This window comes from Uranotaenia lowii, unplaced genomic scaffold (genome assembly GCF_029784155.1).
Source record: "Uranotaenia lowii strain MFRU-FL unplaced genomic scaffold, ASM2978415v1 HiC_scaffold_149, whole genome shotgun sequence".
NCBI lineage: Eukaryota > Metazoa > Arthropoda > Insecta > Diptera > Culicidae > Uranotaenia > Uranotaenia lowii.
The window spans coordinates 43,177-63,923 of record NW_026597510.1 but is presented as its reverse complement, the minus strand read 5'-3'; the positions used below and the strand labels follow the sequence as shown (position 1 = coordinate 63,923).

The window sequence follows — 20,747 nt, the reverse complement described above, 5'->3', positions numbered from 1 at the left end:
ACTGTGTGTCGGATCGAGTGGTCGAGACTTACGCGGTTTTAGTAGTTCAGTTAACTGTGAAGCAATCATAGCAATCTGTATTTGTCGTGCAGCACTTCGGCAGTGGAAAGAAGAGACTTGTCTCTACCACCAAGCAGAACAAGTCTCTCCTTTCCACTGCCCAAAGTGCTGCTACAAAAGGTTATGGGCCCAGCACTGGTGGAAAGGAGAAGTGGAATCAAGAGTGGACAGTCATCCAGTCAGGAAGCCGTGGGAACGACAACGAGCCGGTATTATGAAAGATCGTCAAGTCAGGAACCAGGAGGTAGCCGTCGGGCCAGGATCCACTGGAGGACTTACGAGCGGGGTACCATGGAAGGTCGTCGGACTGGAAAGCCAAGTGAAGGTCGAGCTAAACCACTCCATGAAAGGTTGTCGGGCCAGATCCACTGGTAGGTCATCGTACCGGAAGCCTTAGAAGGTTGGCGGGCCGGTATCATGTCAAGTCTGGAACCAGGAGTCACTGTAGGACTTACGAGCGGGGTACCACGAAAATTCGTCAAGCCGGTGCCATGGAAGGTCGTCGAACTGAAAAGCCAAGTGAAGGTTGTCGAACTGGACCATTAGAAGCGTCAGAGCTCAGATATCCAGTTCCCCAACTTAACTGGATTGGAACGAGGCGAAGCGAGTACTGCAATATCTCTGAACAACATCCAGCTACAAGCTAAATCTGGTTTCTACAGCAAGCGATTTGACGATGTTCCTTGGTGGCAGACCGGGTAGGTGATACCCTAATACATCGTATTAGGAAACAAGCTTCACGAGGAGCTTTTCCGGACCAAGGTTGTGTAGGTAGGTATGTAGTCTTACACTACCCCTTCATCACCAACGTATTTCGTTAGAGCTTTAGTGTCGTCGATCGTGGGTTTCGAAGCCGGACAGTGGAGAAACAAAGCCGCATCAAGGTCGCTGTAAAGGGCGTAGGTCGAAGCTTGTCTGTCTCCGTTTAGACCACCCGCACGCCCCATCGCAGCATGGGTGGCGTAGAACGTTTGCCGACTAGAAAGGAGTTTCGGATGCTGCATGACGTCATACGATGACAAACAAGTGAGTCCCCTTATGATCCTGTGAATACACGTAAATAGTGAAAAATTTTTATGTGGTGGCCCAATATTTTTGTTTTGAAAAACTTAGCATTCCCCTTCCCAGCTCAAATTATTCCTAAGTTTTTGAGAATAAAGAAAACCTCCAACAATAGCTCCCCTAGGGACTTCCGAATAGAACGTAGACTGGATCTAGAAAAAACTAAAATAATGAGCATCGGTATGATGAAAACCAGGATCCAGGAACAACCCTTGACTGAAGAACTTTCAATGGAATCGTCTTTCCGAACGTGAAAAAAAAAGTCTCACCATTACTTTATAGAAGATTGCCAGCCTATTCACGATTATCTTTATTTACACAGTTTCAATGCTGATCAGTACAAAGTGTGTTGTTAATTTGTTGTTTTTTCACGAAATTCGAGATTTCTTTTTTTTTTTTTGTTTCGAACTTAGCCTTAAGAAAACACATGCATCTTTTTCATATTATAAATTCTCCGCGTGATTTTTTGTTTTGTTATAATTCAAACAGACTGCATGTTTATCTATAGATTTTCGAAATCATTCACTCAGCAGAACCGTTTTTTTTTTAATTTCTTGTTCACATCCTGCAATCGAAATATTGCTGCTATGCTATAATCGGCTTCTTGTTTTTTTTTGTTTCATATATTTTTATAATAAATAAAGTTTTGATGTGGTAGTTGTCAGACGATGGTTTCCCTGCTCTATCTTTCACCACGATCCTGATAATAGAGGGACGCGTTACACGAGTTATGGTTGCTATATTTTATGAAATTGTCGCTTCAACTAGTGACTATAATGTTAGTTTGTTAGTTAATATAACTTCTAGCACTGTTTTCACTATCGCAGAGGATCGATTTTCTTTCTTTTTGCTTCAACCGGTAATAATTTCATTCTTGTTTTTTTTAAATGAAACAAAATTAAAGTTCGTGAAGTTAATTTTTACATAAATTGTCCAAATTAAGGAAAACAATCAATCGAAAAACATTTGCGAATTTTTCAAAAAATTCACACATCTATTGAATAAGTAGTGCAAACACGCAGTTTGTTAAATTTTATGATTGTTCTGGATAAAATGCATTAAAAAGTGAGGCGATAATCTTTTTTTTTTTCACTATTTTATAGCGGAAAAATAGATCACTAGTACAACAAAATATTTTCGATTTCCTAATAGAAGAAGAAAAAAAAACAATACCGAAAACCTAACTCAATTGGTTCCATATATATATATACGATGTGTTTCACAATGCAACTTAGCGATTTGTTTTATGTACCTTCCACCCGTCGTAGCTGATTTGTTTTATTTGTTTTTCAATTTGAAATTGATGTTGTGTTGTTTGCTTATGTTTTATCTAAACCACAGTTTGAGCCTCAGCGCGTCAACACCGTTCAGATAGTAATGGAACAGTCGCTTGTCCCGTACGAAACCGAGATTTTCGTACAACCGCAGCGCTGGCCGATTGGTGATTTCTGTCTCCAGCACAACTTCGTCCGCGTTGTCCTCGAGCATGGCCTGGAAATGTGCGAGAAAAGTAGGTGAGTATGAAGGTGAATACAAAAGAGAAATCCATCTTTTTGTTTATGTTTAACTTATTCCGCATTTTTACACATCTCGAACTAGGTCTTGTAAACATCTTCACCCACCGGAGCGAACGAAAAGATGGACCAGTATCTTTGTGCCCGTCGTTTCCAAAACTCTCAGAAGCCATAAGCTCCTATTCAAGGTAAGGTTTGACAATTATCTATTTATTTGAAGTTCTGAGAAAATGGCTTTTGTAAAATTGTGAAACATTTTAACAGTTAGTAAGCTACACGCAGAGAAAACTAGGCTTTTGAACCAAAACAAAAATGGTTTTGTTTCAAAACATTCATTTTTTTGAATCTAACTCCTGTTTTATTTGAACCAAAAACTTTTGTTTTTGATTCAAAAAAATATTTTTTGAAACAAAGAATTAATTCTTTGAACTAAATATTTTTGGATTTTGAATTTAAGCAAATACTTTGATTCTAAATAAATGTTAATTGAGCTTATTTCTTTTAAAACAAAGTCAACTTTTTTTGAACCAAAGGAAAATGTTTTTAACTTGAAGAAATGATTCCTTTAAATAAAAACTTCAGCCTTTGATTCAAAAGATATTTTGATTTGCCTTGCAAGAAGAATACAAAACCGAAAAATCGAATCAAGTTTGGCCGGTCGTGTGAAAATGTAGGTCAGAGTTAGCTATATTAGAAGGATTCAGGATGAAGTATGGTAAGTATGTTAATTAAAGAGTGAATATCGAAGATTTTCTATAAGTGATTGCGTTTTTACAGAACCAGAGCCGAAGGATGGTTTCCGTGGATGCCTCAACCGAGATGAAAGCTGCGCACGATGACACCGCTCCAAATACAGCGGTCAGGTCGACAAAAATTTGAACCGGATCGATTTTAGTGAACTAGTTTGTGGCCAAGTGTTTCATCTGTTGTAAATAAAAATAAATTTAACATATAAATTTCTTCCTTTTTATTTTTTGAAATTCCTAATAGGAATTTCAAAACAACAGGAAATATGTCCTCCAATTGGAATAAATGGAAAATGGTTCAATGAACCAATCTTTTTAAATCTAAATCTAAATAACATTGTGGCGAACGAAAACAACTTTGTATCAAATGAAACTGTTTTTTGTTTCAAAGTATTAAGATTTTGATTCAAAGATTTTTCAAAAGAAAAATTCTTTGAAACAAAGGAAAATGCTTTTGAACCAAATTTTTTTTTATTTGTCCCAAAACCAAAGGAAAAAATCCTTTGTTTTTGCGGCACTTTCCTTTGAAATAAAAAACCTTTTCGCTGCGTGTACATGTGGACACGTTCAAGGCCCCAATCTGAGTCAAAAAGCCTTTTTCGAAATCGTTCATAATTATTTTGATAAAACATGAACAGAAAGCTGGCTATGAAAGTTGATCAAAATGAGGTTACGCGAATCATCAGTAATGGGTTACCCCAAGGTGATATATTGTCACCGACTCTATTTAATATTTACACCTCTGACCTACACTTCATTGAGGAAGAAGAGGACGACGGAGTCCTCTTGCAATTTGCCGACGACTTTGCTCTTAACGAGTGTTAAATAAAAAATGAGAATGTTTCAATACCTTTCAGTAACTCAAATAAAGAGCGTAAAATTTTCTTTCTCCAAGAAAATTGCTCTTTGGGCTCCCTAGAAACAGTAGGCGTGTTTGGTTTTGCTAGTTTGAATTTAGTCAAAGCAAAGATGACGTCGAAACAGCACGTGCTCCGCGAACGCATTGTACGGTTCTACGAAACGCATTTCCAGCAAGGAAAAAAGTTTACGGTGGCACATTTTAAGGAAGAAAATGTACCTGTCAGTACGGTATATCGTATCCTGGGTTCCCTGAACGTAGAGCGGAAGGTCGGAAGTGGTCGTCCGGTGACGATAATGACGAAGCAGAGGAATACATCGTTAATGAAGCTGTTTGACAACAAGGACGCAACCAGCCTGCGTGACGCCGGTCGGAAATATGGCTGCTCCCACGTATTGATCCATCGTACCCTCAAGATGGAAGGAATCGTCTGCAGGAAAAAGACGAGGTCGCTGGAGTACACGGATGAGCAGATTGAGACGGTTAAATCAGTGTCGGTGGATGACCGAAAAATACTGCGGGACGTCATTCGTTCTGGATGACGAAAGCTATTTCCCGCTGTCCAAAACGCATATTCCAGGAAATGATAATTACTACTCCAGCGACAAGTCATCCACACCGCCTGAAGTGAAATACAAGTTCAAACACAAGTTTGAAAAAAGGTTATGTTGTACATCGCCATTTCCGACCGGGGCATTTCAAAGCCTTGGTTTAAGCCGAGCGGTCTGGCAATCAACCAACAAATCTATCAAGAAGAGTGCCTTGATAAAATCCTGCTGCCGTTCCTGAACGAGCCGCACGCGGATGCGAAGTACGTCTTCTGGCCGGACAAGGCGTCTTCCCATTACGCCAAGAAGACGCTGGCGTACCTTGAGGAGAAAAAGATACCGTTCGTGCCGAAAGATCGTAACCCAACAAACTTGCCCCAGTGCCGCCCAATAGAGGATTTCTTTGGCTCACTCAGTGCCCTAGTGTATAAAAACAATTGGAGGGCCAAGGACACGAAGCAACTGACTACAAGAATCCGGAAAATGGACGTAAGTGCCGTACAACGTTCTTGTGAGAGCATCGCGACAAAGTTGCGTCGAACATCGGACCACGGCCCTTACTCAAACATTCACTGACATTTTTTTTGAAGAAAATACATTATGTTATTAATAAAAAATACTGAAATCGATGAAAAAAAAGGACATTTTTTTTATATGTGATTGAAAAAATTCTCATTTTTTATTTAACACCCGTTATAACGAGAGGAACATCCTTCGAAGCAGTCGAACGAAAAACTCAAGTTTTGATTACAAAATTTGTATCAAAAGCTCAAACACTGAATTTTCAAATAAATCCTACAAAGACGAAAACAATGCTAATTCATAGAGGTAATCGAACAATCGATATTCAAATAAATGACACTCCCGTCGAAGTGGTCAAGAGTCACAAATACTTGGGTAAACACATCGATCGAACCTTGACTTTTGGGATTCACACGAAACAAACCATACAGCAAATTCTGGAACGAATAAGAATGTTGAAAGTAATTTGTGGGATTCGTGGAGGAGCCCACAAATTAGCTCTCAAACCATGACGTTGGTCTCGAACGCACTACTACCACTGACCATACTGACTGGACACTCGATTTCGTTTTCTGGATAATTTTTCCAGAAAAAAAAACAAAAAAAATAATTTTTCCAACAGTACGCAATGTCGATTCCAGAGTGCGCATCGATCGATTTGAAGAAATGCTATCCCAGTTAGGAAATGCCACCCAACTTTTAAAAAAAAACACGCAATTTCTACGATAAAATCGGGCTAAACAGGACCATTTTTCCTACAGGGCATTTTTTGTCAAATTTTTCAGGTTCGCCACCTGCCGTCGGTATTGCGAACCTGCAAAAGCTGACAACAAAAAATTAGACAGAAAATGGTTGAATTTTTGTTCTAAGAGTCAAGTCAGTGTGGTCAGTGCTACTACCACAGAGAACAGACATACAAGCTAGTCCACGAAACGTGTGTAAAATTTCCAACGATAGTTTTGAACATTTTTTTTTTGTTTTTTGGCTGGGCCTTTTCGAAAATTGGCCACTTGAAAATTCGATTTGTAACTTTTGAACGGCGCAATAGATGGCACTATTTAAAGTCAATTTCTAACGTATTTTTTGAATGTCAGCATTTGATATTTTACACACATTTTGGAATATTTTTTGTTCGAGCTTGTACGTCTGTTCTCTGCGCTACTACGGAGTAAAATCGATTATGGAGCATCAATAGTTGGTAATACAAGCAAAACTAACAAGGAAAAAATACATGTCATCCTCAATGACGCTATGCGCAAATCAACGGGTTGCAGTCAGTCTTCCGAATATCACTCAATTCTCATGAGAGACACTGAAACGTTTTCAACAGCGAAAGCAAAACCTAAATTGTCGGTTGGTTTATCTCCCAGTGAGGCAAAGATTGTGTTCGACAGCGCTGCTCCGAGAATCAAAGAAATAAAATTTGAAAGAGAGACGTTTCTTCTCCAGTTGGAATTCTCAACTGAGTGAGGAGCTACCTGATTTTCAGTTTCTTTTTTCAGTCAATAACTTTTCTTGCTCAATCACTCACTCACTCACTCGTTTACTGATCGATGATCGAATGCTGTCTGCCTGTTACAGCTTGCTTTGTTGTTGCTGTTGTTGGGGAGGATTAAAATAGTCATTCAAACACGCAGGCAGTACGTATGAACACATGCTTCTGCCGCTTTGCCAGAAAGTACGCAGGCAGTATGAACCGATGCAAGGCCGCATTGATTGAGTTTGAGTGAGTGAGTGAGTGGATTTTCGAATTGGATCTTGTATCAGTCAGTGTCTCAATCACTTCTGATACACCAGGTAGTGAGCTTGAGAGATCGACTTAGATGCGAGTCCGCTCTCGCTTTTGAATCTTGTTTACATTGACTTCGCATTGTCGCTCTGCCGACTCTCTAGGGAACAACAGGCAGCAGCAATCGGCTTTGAATGTTTCCAACTACACACAAAACTTTCGAGGCTCCACTTAGCAAAAATTAGCTGTTACTTTTCGTTAGCAAAAAAATTTTTTTACTAATGAGTTAGCACTTTCTAATTTCTGCATTAAATTTGCTCAAATTGAGTAAAAACAACCCATTTGCTACTGAATTTAGTATTTATGGTAGCATGGACTCGAACCGCGGTCGTATTTTGCTTTATTTCAGCAGATGTCAGATCAGCGCGCAGCTGACCAAAACAAAAAAGAAAAAGAACACGGAAAATAATAAAAAGGTAAAATTTACCGAGTTAGCAAAGGTGAACGCTCGTGAAAGCCAAAAAGGTAACTTCTACCTCTTCGAGGTGAAACTCACCTCACAGTGAGGTAAAATTTACCTGAATCGAGGTTGGAAAAAAGGTACAATTCACCGAGAAAAAAGGTGAACCCAAAAAAGGTAAATCTTACCTCGTAGCGAGGTGAAGTTCACCTGAATTGAGCTCGATAAAAAAGTATAATTCACCTAGAAAAAAAGGTAAATCCAAATAAGGTAAAACTTACCTCGTAGCGAGGTGTAATTGACCTGGATTGAGCTAAACAAAACGGTACAATTCTTCTAAAAAAAAAGTAACTATTCGCCGAACCCGTTCATTGAGGTTAAGCTGTTTTGTCATTCTAGGAACAAGATTTGCTTTGTGCCTAATATGTTGAAATCGGAATAGAATGGTAAGTGTTCTTAAATATCATTTAGTTGTGCTGGTTCTCGTCATAATACTATTGATTTTGTTTCAGATCGGCCCATAGAGCTTTGAGGTGTATTCCACATCATCCTCCAGCCGGAAAAGCCGAACCTGACCGGATTAGTCGAACGGAGGAGGCCATGAATGTACGCAACGCAGGTGGATTCAGCGGCCATAGCGGCTCAAAAAAACGCGAAGCCGAATTACCAGTCCCTATTTATCTCCAATAAATATCATTTTTGAAAGAATTTTGTATTTTTTTAATTCTTATTGAAGAAAACAATCAAACCAACCAGCATTTACCTTTTAAGTCAGTAAATGAGAAAACGGTATTATTTACTATTTTGCTAGGTGAATGCGAAAAAAGTAAAATTTACCTTTTTGCTAGGTAAATTGAAAAAAGGTAAAATTTACCTTTTTGCTAGGTGAATGAAAAAAAGGTAAAATTTACCTCGAAAGAGGGGTGGAAAAAATTCACCTCGCAAAAAGGTAAATTTTACCTTTTTTTTATTTTCCGTGAAGTTTTGCGCAGTGTGTGTGGTGGACGAGTTGGAAAATTGGGAATCGGTGCTTCTGGTGCGACGTTTTTAGTTTTGTTTGCGAAATTGTAAACCAGGTAAGTGATTATCTTATCAGTAACCGGAACAGGGAAAACTGTTCGCAGTGCTCAGTGCGATTGAATTTACTGTCTTCTGAACAGCTGAGCCGAAACAGCGGAAAACTGTTAGCGGTGCTCCTTTCGAGGTACGGACTCCAATTTTCGTTTGGACAAATGAATTTTGTAAAAGCCCGTAAACAGGAGCAGGAGGGATTCGGAACTCGAAAGGAGTACAGTGAACGCTGTTCCAGAAGGCAGCTAATTGAAAACATAGTTCCGGAGGGATCTCTGCAATATTTTTTCACTTTTCCAGACCAGCTTTTTCAGAAATAAAAAAAATAATTTGAAAGAACCACAAAGTTTTTATTAGTCTTTTCCAGAACTTTGATTCGGATGACCAGGTTATGGATGTCAACAAATTAAAAAAAAATCTGGTCCAGAATAACAGTTAGCTATCGAAGATAATACGCATTCACTTTAGCAGGTATCAGGTAAAGTAAATAACAAATTTCTTTTTGAATTGGATGTAAGCAATAGTTTTCGTTGTTTTAGAAGAAACAGACGGCCCCATGGATTTATTCGTGCGGACGACAAATATGGGTGGACAGCGAGGCAATCAGTTTGAGCAGATTCTTCAAGTTAACAGCAATGGTAAGTATTTATAATATTAATTTAGAATCTTATGTAAGAGATCCTTAAAGTTTCATACGTTTTGAAAATAACCAAAATACTTTGATTGTCTCATTTAGGGCAATGCTGATATTATTTCTAATTTGTTACAACAATTTGCTTAACTCTAAGAAATAGTGATGTTTAAAAACAATATTAACTAAAATACTCATGGTATTTTTAAAACAATATTTTAATGTGAGACAATGAAGAAAATTTGTTGATATTTTTTTAAGAAAAGTTGCTGTTTTTTCTTGAGATTAGGAAATTCTTACAATTTTCTTAATCTGAATCAATCACAATTTTTTTTTTAATTTGATAATAAAGATTTTAACACCAGGATGTCATTCATCAATCACAAACATCTTCCAGCTTCTAATAAACAATGTTAGGAAAAAATGTCGAATCGTATTGAAATGAATCAACAATTTCAAAAATATATTTGAACTTTGATGGTCCATTATTATTTTTATGATTAGAAATAAAATTATATTATTTCACTCAATCAATAATTGTAATATTAATTTAAAAAAATGTCATGCTAACGTAAGTTTGTGTATGTTTTGTTGATGAATTGATTTTTTTTTCATTTTTGGATTGAAAAATAATTGTAATTTTTCTGCAAAGCTTTCAATTGATTTGCAAAGTTTTATAATCCATGTCTAGAATGAATGACTGCATGGAAATAGGCTCAAATCATTATCTTATAAAAAAACAAAATGTACAATTCAATTTATTTAAAATATGGCAAATTGCAGTTTCAGTGTACTAAAATCAAATCTGCTCAGAATTGTTTTTAGGAATTTAAATAAATTAATCATTTATTAAGCATTAATCAAAACTGTTCTCGATTGTATCCCATTTACCCGAAAACCATTGCCCAGAATGAATTTTCGCCAGAATGACAAATACCCGAAATCAAAGCCCAGAATGAACCATTTCCCAGAAAAAAAATCCCCAGAATGCACCATTTACCAGAATTTTATTTCCCAGAATGGACCATTTACCAGAATTTTTTTCCCCAGAATGGAACATTTCCCAGAATGATACAAATCCCAGATTATTTCCTCTTGTATTTATCATTTTTTTTTTTGAGCTGTTAAATCTAATGAATTCTTGTAAATTTCATATGATTCGAAATTAAATTTTTCAAATTGATTTTTCAAACGAAACCAGGTGTTTGTAAGTTTCCAACTAAAATTATTTCAGAACCGATATTATGTTTTGTGGTTTGGGTACTTCAATTAATTTAATGCCAACCATGGTCCTTTGAAAACCGTTTTAGTATCCGACTCCTCACGCTGCGCGTTCGAACTTTTAAGAAATATTGTCCTTCACGCTGTTGCGTGGCGGACGGGGCTAAGGGATCACCCCTAGCTTTCACGCAGACCTAGGAAGCCCCGGCAGACCTAGACCAATGTATTAGGGCCGCCGCTTCCGACGGCGGGTCGGCGGCCACCTCGGATTTGGGAGCCTCGGCGGCTTTGTGCCGCCTCAGCCCCTTCATCCTCGTTGATTGCGGCTTTGCCGCAAAAGAATATAGTTATGAAACCCTATTTTTTAAATAATTTCTAGTAAGGATAATTAAAATGGTTCTTCCGGCGAAAAAATTTCTGGTAAATGGTTCATTCTGGTCTAAAAATTTCTGGGAAATGGTACATTCTGGCGAAAATTTTTCTGGGGAATGGTTCGTCTGGCGAAAAAAAATCTGGGGAATGGTTCTTTCTGGGGATTGAAATTCTGGGGATTTTTCATTCTGGGCAATGGTTTTCGGGTAAATGGAGTACAACCCTGTTCTCTACTTTTAATTCTCAGCTTTCATCACCGTACGATAATGCTATTTATAGCGGGGCAATCCAACAAATGTGCAGGCAAGACATTCAATGGTTTAGAAGCACCGTCCGGACAAAGAGCATCATACAGGGATCTGCGGAAAATGCTTTGCTCAATGCAGCCTATATTCGGGCGCAATAAAAAATGGTGAGATTTTAGTGTGAAATGAATGGCAGTATTTTTCTTTTTCTTTACAAATAAATAACATAAACTAACGGATACATTGCATTTTTACTCAAATTCTAGTAATTGTTTGAAAAAATTAAAATTGCTATATTTTAAGCAAAAATATTTTTTTTTGCTATAAAATTAGTAAACATTTAGTCAGGACACTTTTTGGTATTCTGCTAAAATTTTAGTAATTTTTTTTTGCTGAATTGATTGCTAAGTTTCTAGCTGGTCAAATTTGAGCAAAATTTTGCTAAATTCCGGCCTCGAAAATTTTGTGTGTAGAAACCTACACACAAAATTTCCGAGGCGGGAATTTAGCAAAATTTTGCTCAAATTTGACCAGCTAGAAATTTAGCAATCAATTTAGCAATATTTTTCTGCTGAAATTTTAGCAAACTTGCGAAAAATTAGCCGCCGGATTATTTCACTAAAATTTTAGCAAAAACGGGTGAAAAATACCGCGCAGAATTTGAACCTACAAAATTTAATATTTTTTCTCTGAAACACAGGGAGGGTATCAGATTTCTATGGGATGAATAAACCCTGGAGGCTTAAAATCCCAAATAAAACAACAAAACAAGGGTATCAGATTACCAATAATATACACAATTTGTTTCACCGTCACTAATTTATTATTATTTTTTCGAAATGTACACATCACTTAACAACACTTTGTCACTTCAATTTTTAAAACTTTTCTACGGTGGGTGCACCCATGGACCGGGTAGCTCTGGATGTGAAATTCTGCCGTCAATTTCCGGATGTTCCTATTCGCCGCGAAAGTTCCGTTCTGCCAGGACTTGACAACCGCCCCAGACATTTTGTGGCATTGATGCTTTTCCTTACTGCAGCAGCGGCAACCTGGTAAAAAAAATAAATAATTTTACAAATTAAAACCGTAAAATCTGTCTGCTTCCAGATTAGTTCTTACCTGTATGCTTTAATTATCGATAAGTTAACCACTTCGTTGTCCATTTGATCAAAGGCTCCGCCGGAATCGATTTTTTTAATAACACTGATTGTTTTCTTAGCGGCGGCAAATACGGCTGCCGCCAAAAAAAGAAAGCGGCTAATAAACTTAGTTTTTACTAAAATCAAGCAAAATGCGCTTTTTGCTACCATGTTAGTAAAACGAGCTCAATTGCTAATCGAAAGTAAACGATAATTTTTGCTAAGTTGAGGCTCAGAAATTTTGTGTGTATCATGAGCGTTTCTTCCGAGTGATTTTCGGAAGACTGGTTGCAGTAAAACTACTCCCCGGAACACATTGCTAGCCATAGCTGGCCAAGAGCCTTGGCAGGTAAGAAATTATTACATAACATGCAAAGAAACCGCCAGAGCTGTTTACTATAGAAACCCTATCTTCAAACAACTCGAACTAATTTTGGATTTTCAAGGTGACCATAAAAAACTTAACTACATGGAGAAGCTGTACCTAGAACATCAGGACACTTTCAGAGATATAAGTCATGTCATCCGAACTCAAGCAATCGATGTAAATATTTCGACAGGAATAGGAATCCATTGTTCTAAAATTAACACTAACACTCGAGTTTTAAAGCAGAAGGTTTTGGCAACAGTCAACAGTCGATACATTCAATTTCATCGAATTTATACAGACGCCTCAAAAATAAACAACAAATGTGGAATTGGGGTCTACCTAGAAACCATGAAACGGAAAATATCTCTAGCTCTTCACCGGGAGACTTCTATTATGACAGCTGAGCTGATAGCAATCAAAATCGCAACAGACGAAATACGAAAGACACAATTTAAAAAATCAGTGATACTAACGGATTCGCTCTCATCTTGTACGCTTCTCCAAAACAGCTGTAATAGAACAATTCGATCTAAGATAATCGACGATATCTTAACATCATGCAATCAACTGAACATCCATATTCAATGGATCCCGAGCCATATCGACCTTCCCGAGAACGATATTGCCGACGAACTGGCTAGAAAAGGAACAGAATCGAATGATGTCGAAACACTATCAAGCCCAATCTTACTAAAAGACTGCTACCTCCATTTCCAAAAATTAAAACTTACCCTTACAAACGATTGGTACAAACGATACGCTTCAGAACTCTCAAAGGGACTGAAGTTTTGCGATATACAACCACAATTCTGCGAACGCCCTTGGTACCACAATTCGGATTTCACCAACACTGAAACTCGAACCCTCAACCGCTTAATGGCAGGACACGATTTTAGTAAATATTGGCTCCACAAGATGAAACTGGAGGACAGCCCACTTTGCGAAAAATGCAATAAAATAGAAACTGCCGAGCACATAATTTTATTTTGCCACCAATATAATGACATCCGCTCAAAATTTAACTTTGATGAATATAAATTTAATAATATTGCAAAACTACTCAAGACTAAAAATATATTGCTACTAAAAGAGATTGTTGAATTCATAAAAAGCACAAAAATAAACCTATGAGACTACTAGCTACTACTAGGTACTAGAAACAAGAGAAAAAACCCTTAGAGGGAACTCTGTCCGATCATTAAAACTACCGTTAAAAGAAAAAGAATACCGCTGGATATATGGTCGCTGATGCCGATCCAACCACAATCCACAATCAGGATAGAAGAAGTAGAAGTTCCAAATTTGCATGAATTTGGAACAAAGGCGTATAACTGTTGGGAATTTAGAAATCGATAACTGTGCTAAAACAGCAATTTACGCCACCGGTGCCGGACGGACTGTTTTAGCGTGGTCGAAACCCGTGTTTTGCACACACCGTTGGGACAGCCCTAAAAGAGTGTCTTCAAAGGCGTTTGCTGTCTTTCCTAAACAAACATGACTTGTCTGTGCTGTTTAGGCCGTATTTGGCATCCTGCCATTATGAAAAGTGGTATGCCCCTTACAACATTCAGGTTGTGCCCAAGGATAAGAAGATCCTCCCAACACAGCAGAACTTCTCCCAATCGAAAAATATTGGACGATAGTTAAGCTAAACCGTAAGAAGTTCCTAAAAACTGTAAGCAGCGAGAAGCAGTTCAAAGCAAACTGGCGTTCTGCGCAGAAGAAAGTGGATAAAGGTGACTGTACAAAATTTGATGACGCCTACCATCGAAAGTCTCGAAAATTTGCAGTTGGTCGACCGGAATCGTAACTGAGTATTTTTCCGTCTTTAATACAGATTGAACTTCAAAAAGAAAAATACTTTGATTTTTTTAGTGAACAAATAATCGATTTACACGCAATTTAGTTTGAACCGGATTTCTGAGGTAAATGACCTTGGAGTTACGCTTTATTCGCAACTTACGACAAGTCGGATTCATCACCAAAGTGGATATCAGTGATATCCGCTATGCTTAAAGTCTCTGTACTGTACCCTTGTCAGATCAGTGATTGAGCATGCTTCAATTGTTTGGGTCCCTTACCAGTTAAACTCGATTCCGCGATTAAAGCGTGTGCAAAAGCTGTTCATCTGATTCGCCTTGACATACCTGACCTGGTGTCATCATGAAGATCTTCCTGCTTATCCAGACTGATGTAAGTTTTTGGGTCTCGATACTCTCGGATGCTGCCGAAAGACTCAACAGGCCGCAATAGATCGCAAAAATAATAAACGGAGATAAACTTTAGTGCCCCATCAAGGAATCTACGATCTAAATCGTTACTCGCGAATCAAATTCCCGAACTATGAACGGCTTCAATGAACAGCTACTAAGTATAACGATGCTTTTGTTCCTGGATGCAGAACATCTAACTAAGTTGTTTAATGAGATCACTGCCTCTGATGTGAAGGCCGGAGGAACAACAACTGGTAATCGTGAGGGGGAAAACAAGGGAATCAATGAAGGCCCAAAAAACTGGCCTAGCAGTTCTTTTCAGTATCGATGAGTGGATCACCGGGTTCCACACGGAACTGAAATCTAACAGAATATCGAGCGAGTATGACAATCGATGACAAATCATACCTAGGCGAAGAACGATTTAGAGGCCAACTGCCAAGCACGAAAATCTGCTTTAGAGCACTGTATTAAAGCATAGAAGACAATTAATTATGAGACCAAAGGTTCAAGAGAGATTTTTCTTTCTCACAGGCACGATGCACTGACGTACTATGCCGTGCGAGGGCATCCACGAAATCGAACAATTAATGTATCGACGAGGGATCTATTCTTTAAATTGTGGAATACCTCAAAGTTGGTGTTATTGCCGAAACCTAGGGCATCGCGAGGACCTATCTGTCTGTGGAAACTATTTGAAAGCTATTAGAAAGGATAATTTTCGACCAATTGAGGATCTGCACAAAGGACCAAAGTTGGACACCAACAGTTTTATTTTCGGAAGAGGAGGTCTACAGTGAACGATCTGGGAAGTCACTGCTAAAATGTTTCTCATGTTGCGTGTTCCTCATACCTTGTGAAGAATAAAAGGCCGATGAAAACCGATTTTTGATCTGCGAAACCGAAAAAAGGGATTGGTGATCGGAGAAGGGCGAAAGTCAGTATTAAGCAGGCATGTACCGGGTCAGCCAAAGTAGCCGCCCGTTTATGATATGCGGAGCTAGAAAAGGCAGTTAAACTTATTTGTAGACGAGACAAGAGGGTCTAACTCCTTAGCCGAAGAGGGTAAAAGTACCGTCGCCATTAGAGATATTCTAATATTGTGTGTCGCCATTGTGATGACTTATGAATGACTAATGCTAAAATGCGGTTAACAACCGAGCAGGTCAACTATTGACAGATCCAACAGATCAGCTCAAACTGGAACATTACAGAGCTGAGCATTTCGAACAACTTTTCGAGTCACGAATATCGATAGTCAACAGATCCCGCAGCTCGAAGCGCCAACAGTAAACTGCGTTAGAAACGGCTATCAAAGGAATCGATTGCATTCCTGCTGAAATGCTATAAACTCGATCCCAGGTCATCTATATCTCAAACGTTAAGCTAGAGATGGCTTGTATAAAAATTAAGGCAATAGAAATCGAGTTTCGGGACCGTTATTGTAGACGGATTGCGTATATTTGGACAACGAAGAAATCTTAGCTCCAGATGCTTCACTGCCACGAGTATCTGAAACTAAGTCTAGTCGCAAAGTTTCGATTGCCATCATTTTAAGACACTGACTCCGGAATCTTTATCAGTTGATATTTTTATATCGAACAATCGACGCTAAAACCTAAAAGAAGGTAAGAACCCCACTTACCTGGATCGCCTTCTGCACCAGCGTGGTTCCGATCTTCAGCTTCCGGTAGTCCTTGTCGACGGCCAGCATCGCAATATACCCCCGCCGGATGGTCTGTCGGTGGATGTCCAGCTTGCAGACGATCGCCCCCACGCAGCGGTCCTCGTGCTGCGCCAGGAAACACAAACGGGGCCAATTGTGTATGAAGTACCGATAGGTGTAGATCGAGTACGGTTCCGAGAGGTCCTTCTGGATCAGGCTCATGATGCTTGGCATCTGCAGCTCCGATTCGTACACTTGGTACGCGATGTGAGGCTTCGGTGGTTCCGGTGGCACTTCCGGTACGGGTTTTGCTGGGACAATTTGCGCTGCTGAGACTTTGGCTGAATCCGCTGGTGAGGGTTTACTACTATTTTCGCTGCTTTCCGGAGCTAACGTCGGGGATTCATTTTCGCTCACCGGAATCGAGGCCTTGGCTGCTTTCGATCGGTGTTTACTACGGTGTTTCTTTTTTCCTACACAGGTTGAGGTTTCTTTGACGTTTGCCTTCTGGTTCGGATCCTCGGAACTGGACACCGTTCCATTGGTCATTATTGGTTCATTGGTACCTAAGTTCAAAGATTGATCTAACGATTTACTCAACCCATCCACAGAGCTCTCATGTGGTCCATCCAGGGTTCCGTTCTGCTTAATGCTAGTACTATTTACATCTACGTCTACCTTGCCAGCTGCTTCCGGCAAGCCCACATCACCAGAGCTGGTGTTTTTGGCCTTATTTTTCCGCTTAGGTTTCTTTTTGCCGCTTTTACCACCGGTTCCATTTTCCACAGGACCGTTCTCTATCGAAACCGGAAGTTCGCTAGCCACTTCCATTCCTCGACGGTCCAGCCTAATCTCTCGCTTGCACACTGTTACCAAAAAACCCTCTCCGTCGTCGCAGAAAAACCTACTGCTTAAATTTCAAATCAATTCAAACAATATCTGTTTACACATTATGTAACTGTGATTCAAGGCGACGCAAACACTCCCGCTTGAGCACTAATAGCCAAAAATCGAAAATTTCACGCAGATTTATGTTATCCACCTTAAATTGAAATTGAAAATACGACTTGAACTGCTGCAAATTTTCTTACTGGTGCTGCTATTGCTGATGTGAATGATTGCCGTACGAAATTTTCCTTCTCGCACGCACCACCACGGGAGGTTTTGCTTTTTTTCCTTTTTTCCCATACGCGAGGCATCCGCCCGCGATGACAGTTATGATTGGCCATTTTTTGACGTAAAACGGCTGTCTTTCGTTAAGTAAACAAACCGCAGGACCGTACTCCAGGAGATTGCCTTCGTTAGAAATTCCCACTGTGGGCCATCTTGGTATTTTGAGAAAAACCGTAAAATCAAACGTCAACGTAAATTTACAATAAACGTAAATTAGGGGCCGTTCAGATACCACGTGGACAGAAAAATTAGATTTTTGACCCCCTCCTCCCCCTCCGTGGACAAGCGTGAACATTTGGCAAACCCCTACCCCCCTCCCCAGATGCCACGTGGATTAATTTGACAGTTATAAAACACCACTTTTTGTTATTGAAATGGACGATTTTGAGAAAACTGAATAATAGTTTCCTGATATAAAATAATTTTAAAAATTTTAAATGTCTAAATTATCATTATCACTTGTACCTACTAATTGTTCAAACTTAAACTGGAAAGCTTTCAAATTTTAGGATTTTGATTTAAACATCTTAATATTGATTCACCTTTAGAAAATATTTTGAAAGTAAGTATGTCCACGTGGACAAGACCCAAACCCCTACCCCCCTCTCCGTGGACAAGCGTGGACATTTCCATACCCCCCTCCCCCCTAAGTTGTCCACGTGGTATGTGGACGGCCCCTTAGTGAACCTACATGTAAGAGAAGCGACGTCTCAAACACTAAATTCCAATCGATACAAAAGAACTGTCAAAATCGATTCCAATCGATCCGAGCTTTGTCGCAGAGCTTTCACCTTTCTTATTGAAAACTCAACCAAGGAAGCTATTGTGATTGTTGTTATAGTTCAAACAGATAATTTTAAAGCTGGTCATATGAATTTATGACTAGGTGCAATTTTTTTCAATGCTTTGGTGAATCGTGTTCCTAGTTAAAAAACTAACTGCATGATTATTAACGAAATTCAAGTCATTGATACCGTTTATCGCGATCCTTTGGGCAACGAGTTCAATGTTGTTTTGTTCGATTGAAGGAGCGTTCACTTTAGAGCTTGAACATTGAGCCAAAAAACAGTGCTGAGGATTTTTTTTGTCCAAGATTTTGACGATGTTGCCACATATTTTATTTTAAGAGGGACAGATGTCGCTTCTCTTATATGAAGGTTCACTAACGTAAATAAATCAAGTGCTTAATTTATCAAAATCCGGAAACCATTTTCCTCGTCTTTTGTAACATAAAAATCTCTATAGGATAGTAAAATAAAATAAAACAGATCAAGATTTTTCAATAATTTTCTCAATTTTTCCTATTTTTTAGGATTTTTTTCAAATTTACTCGCTATTTTCTAATCTAAATATTTTTTATTTTAATACTTTTCGAATCCCTCATTAGCCAAGTTTCAGTCAGGAATTTAAAATCTGATATTTAAAACAAATATTCTAATAAAATTTAAAATAATAATAACTTTGTTAAAGAGACATTCAGCCTTCGTATCTGTATCCTATAAATAATTAAAGAAAATCCAGAACAAATCCTTATCTTTCTATTAAAAAAATATCGAATCAATGCTGATTCATGTTCCCTCAGTTATTATTTCGTTTAAACTCTTCACTAAATTATGTAGGACGGCTGAAGCATTTCAAATTTATTAACTTTACATAAAAAAATTTAAAAAAATGTATATGAGATTACTAAATGACTTAATGCAACATATTAGGTTGGTTGTTAAGGGACCATCCAAATATTACGTAATACGTTTAGGGGGGCTAGTGGGTAAAGCAGTTTGTTACGGTTTGTGGATTTTTGGATAGAAAATCTGAAACGAATGTGTTACGACGGTGGGGGGAGGGGGCTTAAGGGTGATAATGAGTGAAAATTGTGTTAACGTTATATTTGAACGGCCCCCTCATGATTTTGTAATAAATCTCGCGTGAGCTTTCGTGATGTCGTATGCAACAAAATGTAAACAAACAGTTTTATTGCGAGAAAAAAACAAAAACTGACATAAACTAGTCGTAATTCCTTTCCATTTAGAATATTTGTAGCCTGGACAACATATTCTATATGTAAAATACAAATTTTACAGTTGTTCTGATAACTTTTGCAGCACTTTTCTGTGAATTCTTAAGATGTTTCATACGACGTAATGAAAGCTTACGCGAGAAATGAATTTGATCATTGTCAATGCCAGTCGTTTCTAAATAGCTAAATCATTAAAAATACGTTTTTCCAAGCTTATACATGGCACATACAAAGGCAGTACCGACTATAAAGTGCTTGTTTTTTTTAACTTTTTTTTTGTTACAATGAAACATTTTTGTCGTCTACAGGACCATAAATATGATTGTTTGGTTCTGACCCGAAAAAACAATCAAGCCAACAATCTGATAATACGTTGCCACGAATTGATAAATGGCTGATTTAGCGATCGCATCAGCTTCGAGAATCCAACAGGAATTTCAGTCAATCAATCGTGTGGCTGTTTTTACCGTTATGCTGATCCCCATGAACGTCGGGAATTGTAGATTCAAATATAAATAAAAATTAATTTTAGCCATGTTTTTCCTTTTTATTTTTAATAAGACATATGTTTTTTTTTAAATTTAATCATATATCGTACATTAGTGGCATATTTTTTAATATAATTGATGCTGCTGCTCCGCCGTTTCCAGAAGGATATTTTTCGAGACTTGCGCGGAAAACGCCACCCTGGCCACTATAACTTCCACCATCTTCTGTTTTTGTGACATTCAAAAACTAACATTTAGAATCTTTAAGTTGACCTGATTAAAATAGCCAAATCCGCCATATGTTAGTTTATATAAGCGATGAGCAGATGAGAAATCCTCGATAGCCAAAACAGGTTTTTTTGTAGTCATCGATGTAGATTAAGCAATATTATGGGTTCAACCAAAAATCAGTGATATGGAAGAGCCAACCATACGAATTTTGATAACAACCTGTAGATTTTTTATCCGTGCATTTAGAATTAGAAAAAAAGTTAATGTTAACACCAAATTCTCTATGAACAGTGCTCATAGCGGCGTGTTTTGCGGACTACCCTGTCGAGTGACAATTTTTTTGACATCTGCCAAGAGTAGAAAAGTGAGCGCATCACAAGAGAATGCAGGAGACCAGGAGAGCAAAA

At 38.3% G+C, this 20,747-nt stretch overlaps 1 protein-coding gene across 1 annotated transcript; it reads right to left on the bottom strand.

The window, feature by feature from the left end:
- Positions 1 to 1,401: 1,401 nt before the first annotated feature.
- On the bottom strand, positions 1,402 to 17,586 carry LOC129759396 (N-alpha-acetyltransferase 30A). The gene is made up of 2 exons (XM_055756832.1): positions 16,411 to 17,586; positions 1,402 to 2,613 (listed from the first exon to the last, which is right to left on the bottom strand). Exons 1-2 carry the CDS (start codon positions 17,260 to 17,262, stop codon positions 2,449 to 2,451), a joined length of 1,017 nt encoding a protein of 338 aa, XP_055612807.1. The 5' UTR covers positions 17,263 to 17,586; the 3' UTR covers positions 1,402 to 2,448.
- Between the last annotated feature and the right edge of the window lie 3,161 nt (positions 17,587 to 20,747).